This window comes from Hippocampus zosterae, chromosome 6 (assembly GCF_025434085.1).
Source record: "Hippocampus zosterae strain Florida chromosome 6, ASM2543408v3, whole genome shotgun sequence".
Classification (NCBI taxonomy): Eukaryota; Metazoa; Chordata; class Actinopteri; order Syngnathiformes; family Syngnathidae; genus Hippocampus; species Hippocampus zosterae.
Window position 1 is genome coordinate 17,769,864 of NC_067456.1, and position 26,470 is coordinate 17,796,333.

General features: G+C 42.8%; 1 protein-coding gene across 4 annotated transcripts in view; it reads right to left on the reverse strand.

Moving 5' to 3' along the window:
* The window catches only part of tcf7l1b (transcription factor 7 like 1b), a 42,642-nt gene extending 18,573 nt beyond the window's left edge, over positions 1-24,069 (reverse strand). For 3 of the 4 annotated variants that reach the window (XM_052068750.1, XM_052068747.1, XM_052068746.1), the window contains exons 1-3: positions 23,268-24,068; positions 23,094-23,166; positions 22,888-23,015 (exon numbers count right to left, since the gene is read on the reverse strand). In XM_052068750.1, the coding sequence (XP_051924710.1) occupies positions 22,888-23,015; positions 23,094-23,166; positions 23,268-23,453 (387 nt within the window). In that variant the 5' untranslated portion in view covers positions 23,454-24,068. Of the gene's footprint in view, positions 1-22,887; positions 23,016-23,093; positions 23,167-23,267 lie in introns of all 4 variants that reach the window. The other variant, XM_052068749.1, reaches the window with a different exon arrangement.
* Positions 24,070-26,470: the final 2,401 nt, after the last annotated feature.

The window sequence follows — 26,470 nt, forward strand, 5'->3', positions numbered from 1 at the left end:
CGTCTCCACCATCTGGTTTACGAATCACTTTAAATGTCGCATACGGCAGTTTGTCATGCATGTGTTGTTTTTTTTTTCACATTGAGACTATCTCAGATTAGTTTTCCTCATCCGTGTCCATGTAAAAAAATAATAATAAACAAATAAAAGTAACAAAGTTGATTTTATTTTTCTCACGTGTGAATCATGTGCTCTGAATTCCAGCTCACTACACCACTGTTATTGTGCTAATGGGCTCTGTTTATCAACAGGCTCATCCAAAATACACCAAAAAAAAACATACCGGTAATTATATATCTATATATATATGTATATAGATATATATATATTATACTTTGGGTGTATATATATATATATACATACATACACCAAAAGTCTCTCTCTCTATATACCGTATTTTCACGACTATAAGGCGCCATTAAAAGTCTTAAATTTTCTCCAAAATGGACAGGACGCCTTATGGTGCGGAGCGTCCTTTATATGCGCTGAGTTCCAAAATCTGACTGACAGCCGACACGCCGTTTATATAGAGAAAAGGCGGAAGTGACTGTGAAAGAAGTCGGCCAATCAGGGAAGGGTGGGCGTGTATATATACATATATGGAGAGGGAGAGAGAGAGAGAGGGAGAGAGAGGACAGACAAGCTAGTCCGCCAATGGTGAAGGGTGGGCGTGTACGTGGACGCCTCAAGCCAGTACCAACACTTGTATAGCGTGTGGCAATGTGCATTGTTGCAAAACAACTCCGGTTTTGGTTTCTAAGAACCCCTGAAAATAAATTCGACAAAGAGACATGCCTACGAAGCTCAGTTAAAACTTAAAGCCACCGGTTATGCTTTTGGCATGCGTGACCATCTCACAGCAGCGGTGAAAAATCAAGTCAAGCAAATGAACTCTGAGCTTGCCGTTATTCCCGGAGGCTTGACTAAAGAACTCCAACCGCTGGACATTGGCATCAACCGAGCGTTCAAAGTAAAGTTGCGAACAGCATGGGAACAATGATCGATGGCAAACACAACTTTACAAAGAGTGAGAGGCAGCGCTGGGCGAGTTACGCCACAATACGCAACAACGAGAGAGAACGCGGCGTTTTTGATGGATTACGGTACTTGCACAATTGTTCAATTCTTTCTACACACACACGCGCTGCCACCATGTTTCGCTCTGTTCTTTACTTTCAAATGTGGGAAAGCTTCACACGAGAGAAATGTTGACTTTGCTGTTGCTACTCCTTCTTTCCGCTCGGCAATGCGTAGCAACTCACACTAGCATGTGATGCGTTCAATGACAACTGAGATGTGCAGTCCTCTGCTTCTGATGCAGAGGATGAGGACTTTGATGGATTTCTGGGTGATGATTGATCGAAAACGTGAGAACATTGTACGATGGCTAAATAAAATACACCCAAACTCAGTTCTGCTTTCGTTGCCTTTTTAAAAACGTGTTTTTATCTTATCTGTATGTCTTGGCATGCTACCGTATGCTTCAAGCTAACGTGTTAGAGTGCGCGCATGCATGCCGTATGTTTAAGCTGGCATATGTTTTACCACTGTAAAACTGCGGCTATTCGTACGATGCGTCCTGTGTATGTGTAAAATACAGAAATGTCACGCATTAATGAGACTGCGGCCATTAGTACGATGCGTCGAATAGTCGTGAAAATACGGTATATACTCATTCATTCATTCATCTTCCGAGCCGCTTGATCCTCACTAGGGTCGCGGGGGGTGCTGGAGCCTATCCCAGCTGTCTTCGGGCAGTAGGCGGGGGACACCCTGAATTGGTTGCCAGCCAATCACAGGGCACACAGAGACGAACAACCATCCGCGCTCACACTCACACCTAGGGACAATTTAGAGCGTCATAGAAAACCCACGCAGGCCCGGGGAGAACATGCAAACTCCACACAGGGAGGCCGGAGCTGGAATCGAACCCGGTACCTGTGCACTGTGAAGCCGACGTGCTAACCACTGGACTACCGGGCTGCCTATATATATACTGTGTGTGTGTGTGTGTATATATATATATATATATATATATATAGAGAGAGAGAGAGAGAGAGAGAGAGAGAGAGAGAGAGAGAGAGAGAGAGAGAGAGAGAGAGAGAGAGAGAGACTTTTGGTGTATGTATGTATGTATGTATGTATGTGTGTATGTGTGTGTGTGTGTGTATATATATATATATATATATATATATATGTGTGTGTGTGTGTGTGTGTGTGTGTGTGTGTGTGTGTGTGTGTGTGTGTGTGTATTGCTGGAGGAGTCATGCTTTCACGTTTGGATTTTTAAAACATCATTCATCACTCCTGTTTGTAAGGAGGAAGGAAGCTTGGATGGCTGTGGGTTAAAAATGGAAAATACATTACAGGGGGCGGGGGGGGGAGACAAGCGGGGGAAAAACATTTTCAGGAATGAGTTTGTCGAGCAGGCGGAGGGTATTGTTTCCTGACAGCTGGGGTCCAACAGAGTACCGGGCCAGGGGGAAGGGGACCCTTTTTTTCTTCAAGAAAAGAGGGGAATTTCTTGACATCAGCCCTCTTCATTTTCGCTATTCTACGCGAGGCTGAATTGTGGGTTCCAACTAATGGGCCCAAGTCCATACAACTGTCAAGAGGCAGTTGCTTTTACAGACTGCTAGCTCACTATTGAAACTTTCTGTCACTGTGTGCATGGTGCCTAATGAATGCTGCACTGTGGGGATAAAATCCAAAACAATGCAGTTTTCTACATCTAATCTATGTCAATCATGAGGCCTTCCACAAATGAAACAAGTCCTATTGTGAGCATTTGGTTAAGCCCAGCCCTGCCCACCATGACTCTCCTACCCAATCCATCCATTTCTGACAGCTTTCTGCCAAGAATGAGGAACGCCTGAGGCCCCTTTTTTAAGAGCGCCTACCTTTCTTTTAATTGCCAGTGCGCCCAATGGAGCAACTGTTCGCACATTTCCAATTGCTTACTGTCAAATTCGCCGTTGGGCGAATGATACAAACTACAGCATAATTCAGTATCACTCACAAAAACACGTAAGAGGGGGAGTGACAGTATAAGGCGATGTGAGTTGTTTTAGAAAACAAATGAGCAGGAATGATGAGCTGTGTGGCTCAGCAAAAACTTACAGTATCTAAAACTAAATAATTTTGTGAGAAACGAATAAATGCCACTTGATAACAAAATAACAAGAGACAAATTTGAAAACAGAGATGGGTTCGTATCACTTAATGTATGTTTGACACTGAGTTAAAACATGTCTTTACTTTTTTCGAGCACATCGATTTAGGAGATATTGTCATTTTTTTCAAGTTTGACCCAAAAAAACTGCAATGAGGATTTTACCATGGATTGTAACTTATAGCTATGACGTTTAAGGAAAATTCCACATGTTGTTGAACCTCACCCTTAATTCATAAATATGATTCCATGTTTTATTATTTTATTTATGGTGTGATGTGCTAGATATTCTGAATCAGCTTAAAAAATCATCATTAAAAGTGTTATTCAAAAATGTAAACATTTGTTGACCAGTGTTCTATATTTTGAGACCACCCACATAAGTTTGCAATTGTAAATAATTGCAAGCTCGTAAGCTTTATTGTGTCTGTGTCTGGTTCAGGATGAGAGTTGGAAGCACGATAGACGTGGACAGACAAATGAAAGAAATGTGTGGCTCAGTAATGTTAAGCTGATCCATTTTTACAATTCTTTAATTGTCTTCCAGTCTTGCTTGCAGCCTCCAAAGCTCAGAATAAACATCAGTCACTGTGCTACTTTCACAGGACCCAGATGCAACAAAGGTGGCAAAGATCCGACAGAATATTTCCAAACTGGAACTGGGACCCGTTCGCTTTTTGAAGAGTGAATATGACATATGCTCTGGGGCATGTGGCCTGCCAAAGTGGGGTTCTAATTGTTACACTGCTCTCACAGGGCGCTGGAAAACACAGCCAAGAGTCTTTGTCATCTGTGAAGTGTGTGGTTCCATGCTGCAGGCCAACACCACAGTGTCGAAAAGAGACAGATGTGCGGACATTTGCTGTCAAACTAAGTCACACACTCGGCCAATGTGACAAAAAGAAAAAAAGAAATCCGGAACTATACAAGCAACTAACCTCATATTTCAGAGGCAGAGCAGTCATAATTGCACAATCAGAAAAACTGAAAATCGTTGCAATTCAATCTAAAATTCGACACCAAACTACAATCGGAGTGGGAAAATTTTTCACCATATGCAGCTCCGATCCAATCAGAAAAAGTAAAAGGTCAAATAAAAGAGTGAATGTGTTCAAAGGGGCGGCTCATACGAGGCCTCGCGCTTGTGAAATGGCTTCGTCTAACTTGTAGTGAATAGCATAGCAGCAGGAATGCCTCCACGGATCGCTCCGGCAGATAATGTCAATCACCTACTGTGTGGAGAACCCCTCCCCATTGTTTTCTTTTAGCCCCCAACAGCAAACAAATGGGCCACACAGCTTGCTCTTTTGACTGAGGTGTTAATTACCATCCCCTGCCCATATGAACAGCAGCTCCAGACAATAGCCCCCGTCAGGTCCCGACACAACAGTCCCTCCCTGGTTTACTCTGCCGATATCACCTGCTTATGCGGGGCCATTGACACCTCAACCCGATCTATGCATGAAACACAATTAAAGCGTTCGGAACAAAGGAACTGTGATAAGTAGCCCCCGCCTAGTCTCCAAGTTTGCATTAAAGTCATTGTTTGCCAACATTAGAGGCAATTACATTGACAATTCTTAAGCAAACCTCCGTAGCCATTGTGCTAATTAGTGTGTAATTGATGGGGAAATGACGACCAGCTCAGCTGGTCAGACCTGCAAAGCCCTATTGGGCCAAAACAGACCTTCTTATCCCATCACCATGGAATAAGTGGATTAGTGAGGGAGGAAGCCATTTATTAAGACTATCTACAAAGAGGGTACAAAAAGAGAGAAACAACAAACATGTTTAGAAGGCGGGATTGAAAGTAAGCCCCTTCTTTCAGCTAAACATAATGTCTCTTGCACTCTATTCGGTACATTCTTGTTCCCGTGAAAACTGCACGCTAAATCGGCATTGCCATATTATTTCAACTACTTTTGCCACTTATTCCCGTTATTTTGTCACTTTTTAGATCAACTTCCGTAAAGCCTACGGTTCTGTGTTGGAGACGGCATCCTGCTCATGGCTACCACATTTGAAGTGCCCATTAGCCTACTGAGGAATGAAGTTAAGTGACTATGTCAGGGACACTCCCTCGGTTTGCCGGGCTTCCATTGTGACCCGCTTGGTCGTCTCGCACTCGTATTCACAGCCAGTTTTTTTAAAAATGGGTCAAAGGTCAGACATCCAGAGTGCTGTGGTTTCTATGGTAACACAGCCTATTAAGGCCAGGCTCATTGGCCTCTTAACATGCTCTTGTACACAAAAGAACTATTAGTGCAAAGAGGGAGAGAGGAGAGTGAAGACTGGAGAGTGGAGGAAGCATCAGGGAGGTCCGAACAACACGGCTTCAATGTTTTTCCAAGATTTGGAAGATGATTACAATCGAGCCGCCTGCACCTCTGTTGAACATTTTCAGATTAGCTCAGAATATTTGGAGAAAAATAATGTTTGTTGTAACAGTGAGCAGTAGCAACAGCAGCAGTGTTTGCCCTGCGAAACGAGCTAAAAATGCGTGACTGACTCATGCATATTCTTCAGGTTGTCAAACTGGCCTACAAGCTGGGTTCATTTGAAAAATCCTGGGAGTGAATTTACTGCAGTTCCAGTAATAAAACAGCATGAACAACCCACCCCCAAACATGCTTCTTGAATATTCTAACCCAGTGAGTTTAAATTTTTGCAAGTCAAGCAACATTTGCAGGATTTTTTTTCCCTTCCTTTTGCATGACACGATCCTGAGTTATTGCTTCCTGTATCCACGGCTTTAGAGCGCTAACTCACAGCTTGCATGTGCTGTTGTACCGAGCAGCTACCATAAGTAGCTGACTTTCAGGTCATTTTAATGACACCTAATTGCAAAATGTTCCTTACCTATGGTTAAGGTGATGAATGAGTGATTTATTGTGCTCGGGACTGCTACAGCGGGTCATGCAGAGCTAATTGTATAATTAAACACGCCAGAACATAACTATGCATCTGGTAAGGGAGAGGGCCATCTCATAAAGACAGAGAGGAGAGGGTGTAAAGCTGTTCAAGTCAATTACAAGAAGTTAGTTATGTGGTTTCTTAAACCTTCCAGATCTGTTTTCAATTGTCAGTGGCACCTCTGCTCAGTGTCAGCGTGCTCCCACGTCAAGATGGCATACGCTTCCAGTGTCAGAGTTTTCGTCACGTTTTGCATCCTGTGCCATTGTTTGTCCAGTTGCACAGGAACGCTACGTTTTATTGTTCAGGGAATAGGCTTATTTCATTGAAATTCACAGCCGTTAAACGTCTGTGTAATTAACTCCAGAACACAACGTGGTTAGCAGCGCTCGGCTGGAGGTTTATAGCAGAGCTCGACTTAAAATATGAGCGTGCACCTCCGAATCGACGCCAGTGGCAGACAAGTGAGACACTTTCATTTGTACCTGAACCCAGACTGACTGATACAATGCAGAATTTCCTGCTTGATCATGAGAGGTAATGATAAGCCTTCTTACAATGAACAGGGTGAATAGCGCAGCATAAGCCCCCACCGCCATCTTGCTTTTCCCAGATGGGGGAACGGTTTCAGATTTTTCTTGGCTCTTCTTTTAAATAAACTTCCCTAAAAAGAGTCGCTGACAACAGACAAGTCAGTGAAGACGTTTGAGGTGGTGAAGTGGGCATAAGTACATGTAGGGAAGGCAAAAGTTGTTGTTGTTTTTAACTGACTAAATTAAACACATTTGTTTCTGCTCGCACATACCACAAGTCTTATGAAAACAGAGGGCTGATTGTGTTCACTCTGCTGGTCCACCCCCATGCCCCCTTCTCCTCCACTCCTCACCACCACCTAACACCACCCAGCTTCCCCAAGCCACCCCCACCTTCTGTCCCAAGTGTGAGCCGCGCCCCCCCCAACACTCCTCACACCGAACCCCCCCCCCCCCCCCACACACACACACACACACAGCTGCCTGCAGATGCCTCCTGTGTTTGCTCTGCGAACACGAGCACAAATCTCCAGGCCCGCAGACTTCTGGGCCCTGCCTCATCTCACATTTTACTACCTGACATCCCTAACACCCCACTGTTAAACCCACTGTGACTCTCCTGTCTGCCTAGTCCCCACCTGCATGCCAGCTCTGTCCCACTCAAACACAGACACACAAACACATTCATGTGGCGCAAGTATGCTCTGCCACTCGGGCCCGTGGGAATTGAGGGTTTCAAAATACCTTGGCACAGGTGATGGAAAAATGTTTAAGAAAATCATTGTCAAAGGTGCTGCGAGCAAAATCATTTGGTCACAAGCCACCTTCTCGTTTCTAATAAAATTAGACAAATAATAGCAAACAAAATATTATGACCTGAAGTTGTTTGGTATAAAACGCTATGATACTTTTCAACACGAAACTTCTCCTCCTATAAACTCATCCTTCCACAGTGCGAGACAGAACCCGACCTACTGCCGTGACATTCCCCAGCGTTAGCTATGCGTGTTGTCAGCAGACTGCAGTGAGAGTTGGATAGCAGCCAAGCATTTCTAAGTCTCAAACATTTTCTGAATTTGGAGGCCTCATTTTCATCGTTCTGTTCCTACGGTATTGAGGATGGACTCATGACCCAGTGATATATGGCTATACATTTAACTTAGCTTGTTTTAATATTGGTGGACGAATGGTTAGCACGTCGACTTCACAGTGCAGAGGTACCAGGTTCGTACAGAAAATGTATGGATGGATGTTTTAATATTTGGCAATAAAAACATTTTCCAGCTGGAAGGTTATTTAGGTCACATCAGACGGCATAAAAACAAAGATTCATAGCCATCTATGAATAATGTACCTGTTGATAGAAGACAACACACCTCATATGCACACTGGCAGGTGTTTCCGATCAATTAAAATCCGTTCCATGTTTCAATGTTTAGCACCCATAGCTGAACTTGACAGTTTTAACTCTATGTCCAGCTGTTGCTGTCTTTCACTTTTCGAGTGCTCTAATTAGAACCTCAAGGTGATTATGCCCTAAAGATCGGATTTCTGCGGACTTTGTTCAGGGGAGTCCCCTTACAATTACACAGAATCCAGGAATGCAAAGCATGAACAGACAACCACTCAAATTGTGTTATTCTAACAAAGCAAAACTCTGCCTCTCAATGTTTATGAACAGAATGCAAGTAGGAAAGTTTATCTTTCTTGAAGAGCTCTTTCTGAACCCTCAAATCTGTGCCACAATTGAACTTCTCGGTTCAAACTGCACACTGCTGCAAACAATTAGAGTAAACTCAAGAACTGTAAGTTGTTCTGAGCGAGACACTGGGAAAGAGTGAAAGGGGGAGTGACCGGAGGAGGAGAGGGGTGCTTGCGCACAATTACAGCAGGGATTTATGGCCTGAGAAACAATTTATAAATCACAGTGCCTGTGCTAATGTGCTCCAGATTGTTCTCCATGCAGCTGCAATTTTGGTCTGCGTGAAACGGCATAATAAACCTGGCTGGAGGACATGTTTGGGTGGTGGCGGGGCAGGGAAAAAAAACGAGATTGTGGGTGGGGGGAGGTGGGTGATGAGGGTGAGGTTATGTGCTCCCAACGTTCCAGAGGTGTTTTTAAACAAAGGAAATTTGAGACCTTTTTTCATTACCTGGTACTAAATTTTGCCCAAGTGACGTTGTTTAAAATGTAGCCTGACCAAAAAAGAGAGACTTGTCTTTGAGTATTGATGCTTAGAAAATGTCAATTCTCCATCATAAAGCGTGTTTTCAACGTGACTACTGGATTGGCACAGTACTCAAATGGCAAAATTTCCAGAATTCTTCCCGACAAGGAAGTGCAACACATTGTGCAGGTTTACACTCTTGAGGTTCCAGGCCAAAATGGAACCAGATTTCAGACTTCATTGTGAAACGCTACCCTTATTACATTGTAACACAAGTGAAATGAATTCTCAATTATAATAAGAAAAGGCAAATGTTGCAAGCTGATCTCGTCATTGTGGGAGAAGGCTGGTGTGGAAGAAGGGATCGGATGTACCGAGGATAGCCTGGGCTTTTGTGGCCACTCATCCAACTGGCCCTGAACCTTGGCCTCTAACCCTTCACCCTGGGGGAGGGGGGGGGGGGCAAACAAAGCTCTGAGTGACATCTGAAACTAGACACTGTGGAGGGAGAGTGTCTGCTCAGGACTCCAATAACCCCATTAACTTTGCAGGGAAAGATGTGTGGCATTTTCCTTGGGTTTTTGATAGATGTGTATGATGAGGCTGTTCGAAGCGAGCACTATCATTCAATCTTGTTTGCTTATAAACAGATCCACATTGCGTGGAGATGAGCGAAACGCTCTGTATTTAATGACACAAAGCACAGGCCGGGTTAATTGTGACTGATACACATATGCCAACAATTAGGGAGTATCAAAATTAATTCCTCCTAATAAGAACAACATGAAGCTAGTCTGCACTTTTATAGAGACTCGATGCATTTTCCCCATCGCATCGGGGAGGTTCTGTGGACTGAGTCTTAAAGCGCTAGCATTAGTATACTGTAAACAAAAAGAGAGAAAAGTTGGTGGCGTATGTGCAGCCATGTGAATGTGAGCCTGCGTCTCCAGTATGCTGAAGGCCACTGTAGTATTTAAATCAGGCAAGGAGGCAGGAAGACTGGGCCAAGCATTCTGGAGCTCAGCTGTGAGGCTCTAAGCCGTTGCCCTAGGGTTTTTGTCCTGCCTTTCAGGGCAAGTCTGAGGTAGTCAAAGACCCTATTCATGGCCAGCGCTCCCCCTGCCAACGCACCCATACAGGCCCAGTTAAGTCAGCCGAGAGCTATAGAGCCTCCCCATTTCACACGAGAATCAAACCTGCCCCTAAAGCCTGCTTCAGGGACCTCCAATGGCCAGCCCCTCCAACCTATGTACAAATCAAACAAAAGGGCTTCGAGGCCTATTCCATATCATATAAGGTTGATTAGATCTTTTTTCCCCTGATGTCGATACTCTAAATTTGAGGCACAAGCCAGCGATATTTGTAAGGATTTGGTGTCTAGCTATTGAAATGGCCAGGGGACCAAGTCAACAGAGTGCCATCCAAGCACTCCTACGCAAAGATCCGCCTAATGCTTGAGCGGATGGGTACAACCTGACCATGTCGCATGATTCAGTCTCCACACAAAGAAACCAAAGTCATGCTGCTCACCTGAGTTACGCACAAGGGGAATTTCACTCGTGTCTTATGTCTAAGGAACACAAGGTATCTCAAGCAGTCGTTTCATAGAACTAATCAAGAATATAACCTCAACATTTTAAATTAAGCAGATAAGAAGGACATCCTGTGATTGGGGCAGAGGTGACACAAGCAGTCCAGATGTTACTGCCGTTGATTCGCCAGGATCCTCTTGAGATAAAGCTGCTACACATTTCGTATGACTTGTGCCTTTTCTTGGCTTTAATCAAATTTGATGCTTGCCAGAACATTGTGACTCCTTAATAAGTACAATTGGTTTATGAGTGTAACTGAGGGAAGTCGGGGCACCCAGAGGTTGCATTATTATCAATGCACAGTCTTAATTTCATGGGACACTTGTATTCAAAGAATAAAACATTTTTTGGCATAATCACTGTCAGCACAGAGTCATGGACAAATTCTCCCCCTCAAATTTCAAAGGTTTCTCATTTTTGACAATGGTGTGACATGAATTACATGATTTTGACGTGATTTTATTGAATTTCACATTTTAACAAAATATCAAAATTATCCAACCGATTTCAGTGTCTTTGTCACTTATTTGTATGTCAATACTGACACTGAAACGATACAGCGGCAAAAACACGTGGAATCATCAATCCATGGAACCTAAAATCCGTACTAAATCCATCCATTATCTGAACCGCTTTATCCTCATGAGGGTCACGGGGGTGCTGGAGCCTATCCCAGCTGTCTTCAGGCAGCAGGCGAGGTACACCCTGAACTGGTTATCAGCCAATCGCACGGCACACATCTACAAACAACCATTATAAATAAAATGTATTATTATTATTAGAGTGATCAATTAATCTACTAGGCATGGTTTTGGAATGTGGGAGGAAACATGCAAACTCCACACAGGTAGGAATAGAATCAAACCTTTTGATGTGTCTTGCTGCCAGACAACAGCTGATATTTATGAAAAAGAATATGTAAGCCTTTTTAAGTTATTTAGTGTTACATGAATTGTTCTTTGAAACTTAGATAGGTGCAGCGGACTAGCAGCTTAGCTCCATCATCAAACGTTATTTAAGATAAATTGGTCCTTCAGTTCATTCCAAACAGTGAATTGCGGTCACCACCTCCTCCTTTCCTCCGCATGTTGACGACACGACATCGCCAGTTCCCCCGCCCCCTGACTGGACATTTATACCTGTCCTGTCTGCTCTCAACAACACCGTGCTGAGTCACTGGAGCCACGGCGACCCATTGAACCACACAACAATTGTGACAATTTATCCACTTGATGCGCTGACAGAGAAAGAGAAAAAGAGAGAGCAAGTGGAGAGAGAGAGAGAGAGAGAGAGCGAGAGAGAGGGGGGGACAGACATAGATAGATAGATAGATAGATAGATAGATAGATAGATAGATAGATAGATAGATAGATAGATAGATAGATAGATAGATAGATAGATAGATAGATAGATAGATAGATAGATAGATAGATAGATAGATAGATAGATAGATAGATAGATAGATAGATAGATAGATAGATAGATAGATAGATGGATAGATAGATAGATAGATAGATAGATAGATAGATAGATAGATAGATAGATAGATAGATAGAAATGTGAAACATTATTTTTAACTGGATTGCACAGCTCTAATAAGCACATTATGTTTAACAAGGCATTTATTTCATCTTTATATTGGTCAGTTTATTTGTCTTATTCATAGTTGCGTTGAAGGTTAAATATTCAGCCATCCCGTTACCTCTGCGTCCCTCGTCCTACACGCATAATTTTCACGCCAGACGCATAGTTCCAAATAATGTGCGTTTTTGGGACGCAAGGAAATTCATTCATTCATTCATCTTCCGAACCGCTTGATCCTCACTAGGGTCGCGGGGGGTGCTGGAGCCCATCCCAGCTGTCTCCGAGCAGTAGGCGGGGGACACCCTGAATCGGTTGCCAGCCAATCGCAGGGCACACATAGTTGAACAACCATCCACGCTCACACTCACACCTAGGGACAATTTAGAGTGTTCAATCAGCCTGCCACGCATATTTTTGGAATGTGGGAGGAAACCGGAGCACCCGGGGAAAACCCACGCAGGCCCGGGGAGAACATGCAAACTCCACACAGGGAGGCCGGAGCTGGAATCGAACCTGGTACCTTTGCACTGTGAAGCCGACGTGCTAATCACTGGGCTACCGGGCCGCCCGCAAGGAAATTTCTTAGTTTAAAAAAAAAACAAACTACGGTAATTTTTTTTCCCAGCAACGAACGCAGTTTGAATCGCCTCCATTGTTGCTTTGATCTCGCATTTAGTAATCTCTCGTGACGATAATTTCGTTCTCGCGAGACGAGATTGGCGAGATCGGTCTTCTCTTCATGGAAAGCAGACAATTGCCAAGTGTTGCAAACAAGTGTTGCGAACGTTTATGGCAGAGATATGAACTCAAAGACTGAACCATGGGATGAAATAAGAACCTATTTCTCAGCATCTTGTATGCCCGAATTATTTAAATTTTTGCAGCATTTGTTTATAAGAAATAAACCTATTATCAATGTATATTCTCATTGTTCGGGTGGCCCGGTAGTCCAGTGGTTAGCACGTCGACTTCACAATGAAGAGGGTTCAATTCCAGCTCCTGCCTCCCTTGTGGAGTTTGCATGTTCTCCCCGGGCATGCGTGGGTTTTCTCCGGGTACCCCGGTTTCCTCCCACATTCTAAAAACATGCATGGCAGACTGTTTGAACACTCTAAATTGTCCCTAGGTCTGAGTGTGAGCGTGGGTGGTTGTTCGTCTCTGTGTGCCCTGCGATTGGCTGGCAACCAATTCGGGGTGTTTCAGAATTCGAAATTTGGGATTGTCTAAATGCATAATGGGACTCATACTTTTCTGATCAGCGACTCGCAAGGCTCAAACTGTAAATTTATCACTGATTATTATATATTAAAATTAAAGTACCGGTAACTAAATTCACCCTTTGTTCTCCAGGTCTTTATTGTTCAATAGTGACGGATATACACACACACACACACACATATATATATATATATAAAGAGAGAGAGAGAGAGAGAGAGAGAGAGAGAGAGAGAGAGAGAGAGAGAGAGAGAGAGAGAGAGAGAGAGAGAGAGAGAGAGAGAGAGAGAGACTTATCCAGCAATATGCTTTTCAATCATGTCACCCACTCCTACTATGTCTTGCTGTTAGCCCAGTGTGGGCTCAATACCAGACCTTGAGGCACTCACTTATAGGGGATTAATGTGTATCTATCTCGTATCATCACTTGCAGAGAAACGAAGAGCGACCAAAGCTTGTAGCTCCACAGTCAGTGCATGTCCTCTGGTTGTTAGACTTTGCAGCTTCCAGTAGATTGCATTGGTAAGCAATCAATCCCCTCCCAAAGCGGAAGAGGATGCCAAACTCTTCATCTGAATAATCACCAATGCCAAAGTCAGAATTAGCCACGAAAGCAATTTTGAAAGTGAACCCCACTGTTAAAACGGTCGTGGTATTCCCTTAGGTGTGTTAACTTGAACATCATGTTACCTGTCGATTAAAGTTAACCAGTTTTGAACAATAAGATAATGGTGCCGTTAAAGTTTACAGTTTTTTAATCTACAGTATATAACCAGTGGTTAAAAAAATAACCGAGTTTTGAACAACCGTGCCCTGAAGATTTCCTCGAACTGACCTGTGAATTTCTGCTTTTAAATTCCCTTAGTATGAAGTACAACAGGTTTGTTGCTACTGTTAATTACTATTACTGGTCTGGTGACTTCAAAATGAATTTTACATTACCTGTTCCAGCACTGTTTGCAAAGCCAAAGCAGATACTTTGAAGTCAACACTTTAACAGGCTGGTTCACACTTTTTAATGAAGTTATCATGCAATGTACCTGACATTTCTATCACTTGATGCTAAAAAGTTACATCACCACTGCAGGAGCAGACTCAGCGGGAAGCATCAAAAGGATTTATAGGTTTAACATGAAGAGCAGCTGCTCTGCTTGCTGTCAACTACTCTCATCCTGGACGGATATCCATTCACTTCTTAATTTAGTATGACCAGTACAATTTCACTGATATAAAACACATACTGTATGACATGGCCTTTACCATCCCTCTGTGGCCAAAGTGTAAGTGCGGCAAGGGAAAGTCTGATAGAAATCTTCGCAGTACTGATGTGACAGGTATGTGATTTGATAGCTTCCTGCTGTTTGCTGATTGGCCTATAAGAGGGAATGGCAAAGCTTGGCGCTCTGTGGGAGACATGAATCCCCCGATAAGTGAGTGCCTCAAGGTCTGGAAATGGGCCCACTTCTGGATAACAGGCAAGGAATAGCAGGACCCATATCTGCCCCAGTTTCTGCTCCCTCCACCACCATCTTGTCAACAATCTCCCTTGTCTTGCTTGCTCTCTCTCCCTCTTCTACTGCTGCCTGAAGAGCTTAAACTGAAAACAGCTGCTCGGAATACCAGACTGATGAAACCCTGTTTAGAGCATATTCTTTTTCTTCCTGCTGTACAATCACATTTTATTAGCATGGAGTGAAACGTTTAAGGTACAATTATAAACGGAAAGCATTTTTTAGGCGAACTAAACTATGGTGTGTAAGAGCTACATACTGAGTCCAGAGAATGACACAATATTCCCACCACACCCCGACAGGAAAACAACTTGTGCCTTTTCAAAAAGAAGAGTACAATGAACCCCCCTCCCTCCAGTGCAACTTTCAGGTTTGTGGTCAGGGAATTCTGCAGATTTTTTGTGTTCATAATTTTGTGTTTTTTGCAGACTTTTCTGTGGTTTTTCAGTTAAATCCCGCACGTCAAGAAATAGTGACCATATGTACTGATTCAGCCAATCAGAGTGTCGTTATCGTTTTGTCAGTTGGTGATTGGCAGTTGTGTTCTGTAAGAAGGGAGACACACAAGTGCGCTGCTTGTGTTGCTGATTCACCTTTCTTGCAGAGAATGTATTTTAGCAGGGTGGCATCCTGACATTGGTCTGTACTGCATTTTCAAAACAGCATTAATGCAGCTATCCAGGCATTTAAAAGAAGAAACACGGCCAGCCAGCAACTTTTTTTTACAATGTGCAGACCTTTATTTTGGCATTTAATTTGGAATGTACTTTTTTACGGCAGGATTATGATCATCATTTTTGGGAGAATATTTTTGTTATTCATTGATCGTGCACTCACAACGATGGAGGTGGATTAACTGTATTTCTTCACCAATCGTATTACCTTTGTCATGGTTAAAATACAGGTCTTGAACTTAAAACAAGACAGAAAGAAAAGTAGCTAAAGAGATCACATGGCTGCTGCATAAGCCGCCCCCACACACGGATTGATGTTGAAACCAACTGAAAAAATGGATATGAGCTTTGACAAAAAAGAAAATATGTTGGTTAAACTGAGCGGCATGCCTCCGCAGTAGCACCACTCAGCCATAAAAATACAGTATATGCTGGATATCGTATGTTATAGTAATACCAAAAAATATTTTGAATTTCATCTTTTCATATCATTTTCATAATTTCATGCTAGAACACGCCAACTTTCTGTCAAGCAATTGCAGAGCTGCATTCCATGAATCGGCTGATCGATCATTGCTAACAGCCGATCAAAGATTCCCCCTCTCTTTTCACTCGTTTCCTCTTCTCTGTGGCCGTCTGCTTCTTTCTTCACAGTCATGCGATGTGTTTGTGGTTAAATAAAAGTAATACATCACGCTCAATTGTATGTGGAGTCTCAAAGCCTGTTAGAGGGTTGCCGTTTTTGCATTACAGTGCATTGATCGACGTGCAGTGCTCAATCGCTTCATGTACGGCTCCAATGAAGAGTCAGAGATTGTACATTTTCTGCGATGGTCCACTTAGTGTACAGTGAGCCTTAGACTTGTGCTGAAGTGATGCGCATCATCAACCACAAAATGCTTGAGAATGTGAAACGCCCGATGAGCTCCAATGACAGTTGTATTTCATTATTTTGTAATAACAACGGAAAGCAATGTAGCAACAAAAATACTGCTTTTAATTTCTCAGATATTGCCATGAAGGTCTACATATTGCAATACAAAACAATGAACAATGAAATGCTTGTGATTTGACTCAGCATAGTCTTTTACAGATTGAATATAATAGTGGATTTTTTTTACATGATTCATGTCAAAGATGAGAAAGAGATCCCATAACTATTGGTCCTTAAACCAGGAGTAACGATTCAGACCAAAGAAAACGACGTGACTGCCATTCCTTTGACTTCCAGTACATGTGTCCATCTTGTCTGTGAATTGTGACGATTAGCCGCTGAAGGTTTTCAGAATCCTTCTCTGTCCGTCCCACTACAGTTAACGACAACTACAGTTAACGACACTGATCTGCAGACCATCTAAAGCCAGATCCATGAATGAAGGCTGATACATGTGTAGATAAGTACAGTACTGTACTCTACAGTAGTTTCCAACAGAAATACATTCCTGTGGAGTTATTTACTAGATATTTTCACACATCTCTGTAAGAAAACGTCCCTACACTTAAGATATTTAACATATATGAGCTGCTTCATACTTTCACAGATCTGACAGAGGCAAAAGGAGATAACAGGGTGAAGTATGTTCACCTTTGACCAACCAGCAAAGTTCGCTAAAATATTCACATGGAAAAACTATGTAGTGAAAACCCCAGACTGTGTAGTAGCATCACCCAAACACGAGAAGAGAAAAACACATCAATCGATAAAAGTATATTTGCCCACATATTCATGCCGTTACATCAAAGGGATTCATTGATGTCACTAAACATGGGGAGTGCGCGGTTTGAGAGAGGAGATGTTGGTGATCCTTTCCTCAAAGGGTGCTGAGATGCTCTTGATGGGCCCCACACTGGAGAAGCCGGAGTGCACTTTAAACAGAATTTGTAATGCCAGGCGGGAGGGAGGGTGGGTAGGTATAGAATTAGCTGGGCTACGGGATAGAGACAGCCATTGACGCTATCTTTTGCTTTTCGCAGAGACCCACAAGGGAAGGATACAGGCCAGGACTGACACCATTTCCAGCCGATCCGCACGAGTGCTGTGTGGTAGCAAGGAACGAGCAAAGCAACGCGTGTTCTCATAAAACCCAGACAGACAGGTTGTGCATAAAGCCACAGAGGTAACGCATTATTTAGGTGTTACCTGACATGGCATCTGCTGCTCTGACAATTGTTCAGTGAGCACTTTTATGCATTTTGGCAAGATGTAAATTGCTAATATAATTGCCACAATCATTCACTTTAGGCCTATTTAGTTTTGCTCTAAGTAAACTTAGAGGACTCTTGATAAGCCATTTGTAATGTGAGGGAAATAACTGAGATTCGACTATAGGACTATAGTTACGAAACAATTAAACCTCAAAGTTGAAATCCCCTGAGGTTTGGAATTTTACCCAAATTTTCAGGAACGTTGTCCCCCTGAAGCATAATTTCGGAATTCAATCTATGGACAGGCATGCCATCACGCTGACTATAGAGCATGAGCCCTTACCATACCTCACATTGTGTTGTTTTGGATTTTCTATGACAATTTAAGGCTTTTTTTGACCAGCCACCTGAAGGGTCTTAAAAGGAGAGCATGAGAAGAGAAGAATATACAATATATTGGAAGATTTACAAAGCAGTCTCATATTCAAAACCATGGGTGCACAATCAAAGATATAATTAATGTAATCTCAGTTTTTTTATTTGACTTTTTACCGTGGTTAACTTCGTTTGACACTTATTGTAAGAAGGCTAAAGTATAAGATACATCTGCTATGCGAATCGCCTTCTCATTATGTACCGTATTTTCACGACTATAAGGCGCCATTAAAAGTCTTAAATTTTCTCCAAAATGGACAGGACGCCTTATGGTGCGGAGCGTCCTTTATATGCGCTAAATTCCAAAATCTGACTGACAGCCGACACGCCGTTTATATAGAGAAAAGGCGGAAGTGACTGTGAAAGAAGTCGGCCAATCAGGGAAGGGTGGGCGTGTATATATACATATATGGAGAGGGAGAGAGAGAGAGAGGGAGAGAGAGGACAGACAAGCTAGTCCGCCAATGGTGAAGGGTGGGCGTGTACGTGGACGCCTCAAGCCAGTACCAACACTTGTATAGCGTGTGGCAATGTGCATTGTTGCAAAACAACTCCGGTTTTGGTTTCTAAGAACCCCTGAAAATAAATTCGACAAAGAGACATGCCTACGAAGCTCAGTTAAAACTTAAAGCCACCGGTTATGCTTTTGGCATGCGTGACCATCTCACAGCAGCGATGAAAAATCAAGTCAAGCAAATGAACTCTGAGCTTGCCGTTATTCCCGGAGGCTTGACTAAAGAACTCCAACCGCTGGACATTGGCATCAACCGGGCGTTCAAAGTAAAGTTGCAAACAGCATGGGAACAATGATCGATGGCAAACACAACTTTACAAAGAGTGAGAGGCAGCGCTGGGCGAGTTACGCCACAATACGCAACAACGAGAGGGAACGCGGCGTTTTTGATGGATTACGGTACTTGCACAATTGTTCAATTCTTTCTACACACACACGCGCTGCCACCATGTTTCGCTCTGTTCTTTACTTTCAAATGTGGGAAAGCTTCACACGAGAGAAATGTTGACTTTGCTGTTGCTACTCCTTCTTTCCGCTCGGCAATGCGTAGCAACTCACACTAGCATGTGATGCATTCAATGACAACTGAGATGTGCAGTCCTCTGCTTCTGATACAGAGGATGAGGACTTTGATGGATTTCTGGGTGATGATTGATCGAAAACGTGAGAACATTGTACGATGGCTAAATAAAATACACCCGAACTCAGTTCTGCTTTCGTTGCCTTTTTAAAAACGTGTTTTTATCTTATCTGTATGTCTTGGCATGCTACCGTATGCTTCAAGCTAACGTGTTAGAGTGCGCGCATGCATGCCGTATGTTTAAGCTGGCGTATGTTTTACCACTGTAAAACTGCGGCTATTCGTACGATGCGTCCTGTGTATGTGTAAAATACAGAAATGTCACGCATTAATGAGACTGCGGCCATTAGTACGATGCGTCGAATAGTCGTGAAAATACGGTATTTGTCATTAAAGTCACAAGTGTTTTATGCGCAGATAACAACAGTGGTTAACTTATTTTTACACTTATATGACTGATAGGATTACCCCCACATTCCAAAAACATGATCATTAGGTCAACTCTAGAAGACTCTAAGCTACCCAAAGTTATGAATATGAATGTCAACAGATGTGTCTGCTTGAACAGAATATTAGCAAGTCTTTAAACCCACCAAAGGCATGTTTGTGGTTGCTGCTACTTGCTTTCTAATGAATCAGTGTCACGAAACTGATGAAGGTGTTTGCCTTTGAAGAGAAAATCTATTAAAAACGATATAGTCAGTCGAAAATTGTGTCTCTGTTGACACGGTGCCTGGCTGAAAAAATATTTGCATTCTAGCATTCAGATTAATTTGCAGCAGAGGAATACAACACTGGGGGCTGTTAGAATGTGAGCGCTGGACACTGTTGCCTCTGTTGCAACATATCCACAGGGCTTCACCTGAACACGCCATCACCACCTCCCCTAACCCTCGCAGACTTTATACACACAAACGTGCTCAACGCATGAGTGCACGAATACACACACACATACACGCACGTACCAAGGTGAATAGAGTGTGCAACCTGATGAAAAGACACCTCCACACGAACAGCATTTGCTTATATAGGGAGAGGCCCTTTTATTCATCAAGACAATGTCTGTGTTGACTTTTCTTTGTCTGATTTAAGCAGCAAACGCAACAGAAAGCTCGAGCAGGAGTGCGGGGGGGGGGGGGGGGGTGGAGAAGTCAGAGGCATGCAATTGTAGCCTCTGACATGTTCAGACTTACACAAGCTCTCCATTCATATCTCAATCTCCCACAAAATTCTATTCTACAATCATGCCCATGAGTTTGTATGTTTGAGGAAGATATATTTGAGAGGCTAACCTCTCTCTCGCTTACTCGCAACTTCTCACACACAAGAGACATTTCACTCTTTAGTGGCAATGATGATGACGATACTTGCGGAATTGTTTCAAAGTTGCTGATCGGGCTGTCAGACGTGGCCATGGAGCAGATTCAGCCATTAAATTTGGCACCGCTCTGTCACTACTGGAACAATGAGGTGACGATCACGTCAGTGGATTGACAAACAACAAGCTGGATTTAGACTTAGTGGGACAAACCTCCGCCCCTCAACAGGCAGGCGTCTGGTGGAACATCTCTGCAAACATAAAACCTCCTCCTCAGCCCTCGCTGGATTACAACGGAATGTCAGCTCGGAACGGGCTTTAAATCAGTTATGCTTGGCCCTCAGGGGAAGTCTGAGCTGATCCCATGTAGCCCGTCTCTCATTGCTCATGATGAGATTCGCCACATCCAAATTTGAAAGCTCCACACCCAAGGAAATCACTGCCTGATTACTCGTGACTGTATTTCCCAAGTTGTATTAGATTGAGTGTATATGCCGTAAAGTAGAAGTATGCAGCATTAAATTATATCACACTAATAGTTTAAGTGTCTAAAAATGATATCGACAGATAAGAGAAGGCTCCATTAAAAACAAAAACAAGCCTCGGCGCATTGTTGTACATGTAACCACAGAAAAAAATGTTTGATTACCTTTACACCTATTAAATGTCAGCTCTTGCCAGGCAAACAAAAGCAGAAGATCATGTTACCTGCTATTAATCACATGATCTGTTTGCAACTTGAGCGTGTCTCATGTTGCACAAACATACAAAAAAAATTAAAAAACTGCATATAAAACAAAGTTGTCAGGCCCAAAGCAACAAGGCACAATAAATAAACCATGCCCAGGCCAGTGGATTGTTTGTCTCTGAAGGGCTCGAGGGATGACAGCACATTTCAGTGTCCCCCTTGGGGCAAATCTTATCTCACGAGACATTCTGCATTTTCTACAAGCATTTGTGTGACGGATGTAACTGTAAAGACCGTAAGATAAACTCGCACCTAAACGTCAAAATGTTGTTGGGAAAATGATTCTACTGCACTTCAGGCAAATGTACAAACAAACGAAACCCCGAGTTTTAGGAGGAACAGCTAAACCACTCACCAATTGAGCTACTCAGTATGAAACAACTATGCAATGCGAAGACCCCAAGATCAGTCCAAAGTATGCCATCTTTTGTTTCCTTGCTTTTTTTCTGCTATGGTGACGACAAACACAGTCAGCTAGCTCTGCCCCATTGACCTCATTCTTTTTTTTTTTTTGCTCATATTGAGGGTATAAGCGGTTCACAATTTTTAAAAAATCTTAAACAACAAGCTATAATTTTGGTGGAAACGATCAAAGACTCATTGGATTAATCAAGTAGCCAATAAGATAATATAGGCATGTGCAAATATATGGGCATTGACATCGACTATGGTGGGCATAAGAAACAATATATATATGAGTTACAAGTTGTCTCGTATGGCGAGGTGAGAGCAGTAGCCATTTAGTTAATGAGCCCCAATGGAGACCTCCAATGAAGCCATCAAGACTGTTCAGAATAACAATGGTCAACTAACGCCTTTCTAATTGAATGGAAGGTACAGGGAGGTGAGGGGAGAGGGCCTGCAACAGTGAAAAGACGACGGAAAAAAGATGGGAGGGGGTCTTTTCAGTGCGATGCCTGCGGGCCATAACGAAAGTACTTGGGGTTTTTTTGGGGGGGGGGCTAAGGGGGGGTGGGACAAGAGTTGGGGGGTGGACTATTCTGAGAAACTCAGTTCTCCAACATGAAACTTTTTACATGAAAGTAAACTGAATAGAATTCAAGAAAATACTTCACATTTTGCTAAGTGGATCATTTTAATTGATCTAAAAAAATTTAAATTTTTAAATAATTTTAAATGAACATTCACCCAACATTGTGCTGCCCATAATACTAAGTAGAACAACAAAAGCAAAGTATCTTTTGAATTAAAACTTCACACAGACTGTTATATTAAACAAGAACCTGCAAGCTCTCCATCAACACTTTAAATCTGACTCATCAAAATTTGAAAAAAAATGTCTGTGGACAGCAACTGTCACAGACACGGCACTGTGATGCCACCTATATATGTCAAAGCACGGTATTACATCGTCGTGAACATTGGGTGGGACTTCAGCCACTTCTTTTATAAGTTGCACACTGTGTAAACACGGAGCGCCGATGGGTCGCACCGTGCCACCAAAACACCTCAACCATGAAAGACAATTGCACACAGAGCCAAACTCAATTCTCAAAAAACACACAAAGTTCACAAGTTATTTCGCAGTCAAATAATTTTGAATAAGTCTATCGTTTGCATGGTCAAATACACCTCGAGAAAGAGAGAGTACATTTTAATCACCCTCTAAAGGACAAAGAAAAGCAGTTCCTCAGGAGGCCACTCTGAGGAAATACGGTGGTCTGGCAGTGCTCATGAAACTTATAGGCTCGGCCAAAGTTTGTGAGGAGTGTGAGAAACTACAGGAAAGCGTGTTAGAGATTAGCATAGGACATGGAAACTTACTGTTCTTGCACTGGGAGAAAGAGAGCCATTGGATAAGTATGGATTGGTGAGGTCTGGGATCATGAGAAAGGGGTAGCCGGGGTAGTGGGGGCTCTTAAAGAGACCTCCATCGTGCTGTCTTCTCAGTGCTGCAAATACACAGATAGGTTCGTCAACACATGCAAAACTATTTGTGAGTCCACATCGGATGTGTTTGCCTTTCTTACCTTCAGTAAAGTAGTCTCTTGCTTTCTCATAACTTTCTGAGTCAACTCTGGTTTGGGGACGCCTCTCTGCTTGCTGACAGTGGGCATGTGCACATACAAACGAGTTAAAACTTTTCAACAAATTCAAGTAAAACACAAAGACGCCTATGGAGGGCGATTGGTTTAGATTCTTACCTCCGAGTCTGACGAGCTGCTGTTGTTTTCCGACTCGTTTACGAGCGAAGATTTCACGTCATCCAAATCTCTTTCCGCCGAGACATTTTCGGAAATCTTTTCCTCCTGCTCCCCTTCGTCTTTAAAAGATATCATTTCATCATTGGCCCCCAAATCATCCCCGCCGCCTCCGTTCAGCTGAGGCATTTTTGCACACCAGTGAAATGGATCGACAAGAGGGGAAGGAAAAAAACGTGTTGCAGCCGCTAGAACAAACCACTTGTAATCAGATCGTCCAAACGGCTCAGTGGAGAGACACAACTAGCTACAAGAAAGTGTCCATTTTTCATCTTCTGGATGTTCTGGCGCTGTCCATGGCAATAATAATCCACGGCTTTTGCAACAACTTGACAAAGTTTGTCTCCTTGGAAGCGCGTGCGTTCCCTTAGCGTGCGTCCCCACTGTGGGATGTCCTCATGCAGAGACCCCGGGGCCACAAAAAAACTACTGCAGTCCAACCAGTGAGAGGTTACTCAATGCACTAAAGATCCATGCGTGAGGAAACAATGGCTAAGCCCCCGACTCCCCCACCCCCAAAAAACGAGAATATGTGGCGACTTGCCTCCAAAAGTTTGAGTAAACGTGTGGTGATTTTCCCCCCGAAAAGAAACAAAGGTCAAATGGGTTGTTTAAAACGAATGTAAACACAGTCAAATAAAATAAAGTAGTATCTGTTTATCCGGACGCCGTCGCTCTTTCGCTCCACATCGCAGCCCGAGAATGTGCCCTGATAACAAGTTGGCTGCTCAAGTGGAAGAGCGCAGCCCAAGCGTGCGTATAGAGGAGGAGTTTACTCTGAAAACCGACACTTCTTCGTCCAGCAAAGCTCCTATTCGTAACCCTCAAGATACCAACACACACAATTAAGACGTACAACTTTTGTTCTTCTCATATTGCGTTGCATGCGGAAAATATTCATAGTCACGCTGGACACAACATTAATGTAATATCCATTATCAAAACAACTGACGGCGAATTATAAAATCAATCAACAAAAAAACGATTATTTCTGCAGTTATATAAATAAGGTTTGTTAGATTCATTTAATTTCTCTATCGGCTGTTGATTAGAATTAGCCCTTGGCAGAGGTCAAGGATTGTGTGAATTCACACTTTTTTTCTAAATACATTGTAAGTGTTAAAAGAAAAATGCTTTCAACATGCAAAGACTTAACTATGTTGTAATCAGTTGTGGAGCTATAGATAAACTTTTCCTCTTTTTCTAGGGGCGGGGGCATGGCTAGAACGGGGCACGGTGATACACTTGGGCCACAGCTTGAGGGCCCCGACCCTCCCCCTTTGGCCCACATAAGAACTTGAGCTCCTTTGTACAAAAGAGCAGTTATCCTGTGCAATTGCAACATGAACTTAGCTAGCTTGCTATATCGACACCCCAAAATTGTGTCGTGTCTTGCCTTCAGATAGTCCGCTGATGTGGCCTCTTTAAACTGCCTCTTTGTTGGCCAGAAGTGCAAGCACATAAAAAGCTCTTATCCATCCATCTATCCATCCATCCATCCATCCATCCATCCATTTTCTGAACCGCTTTATCCTCACAAGAGTCGCGGGGGGTGCTGGAGCCTATCCCACCTGTCTTCGGGCAGTAGGCGGGGGACACCTTGAACCGGTTGCCAGCCGATTCGCAGGGCACACAGAGACAAACAACCATCTGTGCTCACAATCACACGTAAGGACAATTTTGAGTGACCAATTAACCCACCATGGACATTCGGGGTTTAAAAACCCTGAATCAGAGTTTATTCAGGGTTTTTTTTGTGCGGGTTTGCACTGCCTTTAAAACTCTAAATAATTTCATCATTTAAAAACCTTGTTGACTGCATGTCACTGGCTACGTTCAGTGTGCACTTTGTAAAAGCTGACGTTAGCCAAGGTGACTGTTCGTAGCACGGCTTATTCATATTGGAAAACTACCGAACACAAAATGTGACTGGTTTGATGCTGTATTACTTGCAATCAATTTTAAATAGAGATGCTATCAAGTTACCTGATGGCTTTGGTTGTGGTTTTCCAGGCCCAGCGATGCAGCCCTCCACACTTCCCAATTACATATATTTACCCTCGATTTATTTCTAGGCCTGTCCACTTCCTTCTTCTTAACTTTTGTTGTTTAACTTTTGCTGCTAAATGGATTTCAATCATTCAGCCCCAAAAAAGTATCGGTGTGACAGAGCTGTGTGGCTAGAGCCGACAGACTAGTGCGTGAGCATGCGTGACTGCATGTGCACGCACAGGAAAATTACTGACAGACTATTGGGTTCTGCCTTCTTTCTCCTCAGATTCTGATTATTTTGTAGTTTTGTCCCATTGAGGTAAGTTGTAATAATCAAGAATTTTTTTCGAGGCATAAAATGGGCCCAGAGAAGGATGAATTTTCAAAAAATAATTTAAATAGTATTCTACTGCCACCACATTGTATTCTAGGTATGTTTGAATAATAAATAGGTTCAACCACAAGTGATTTGTGTTTTACAAATGAATACAAATGTAAGGAACAATTTTCATTACAAATATAAAGCTAAGGCCCCATTTGGTCATCTGAGTGTTGTTTCACAATATTATGTAGTTTGCAGAACTGCGCTGTCTCATAAACAGGGTGTTTTAAAGGGTTGCAAAATTGTAGAAACATGTCATAGTATAAAGCAATATTAATGTGTATTTGAAAAGAACTTTTCTGACGAACGTATACCTGCATTTCAAATCGCTATCGAATTGAATTGAGTTGAATTGATTAAATTCAAATCAATGATTATCATTATTGCACGGTCAAAATGATACATTTTTATTCTTCAACTTTAAATGGAGCCAGGCTTCAACAGCAACCTGTCCATGTTATCAAACTTTACAATGCCTACTGGATTTTAGCTCTAGTGACTGACATGTCATGAGTAGTGAGGGTGTCATAATTACATGGTGCCAGAATGCCACGGGCTGGAGAACAATAATCTGGCAGAGATACTAGCATGCGCACCTGGGATCAGTATGTTGGTGGTGCAACTCAAGGCGTAGTGAGGCAACCTTGAGACCATCCAGGGCCTCCTCTGAGTCTGCCTCTTGTTTTCTTTCACATAAGACTTAAATACACGGGCCACATTGTTCATTTGAGGAACAGGACTGGAGGGCCAGTGTTGCAATCATGGAAGAAGG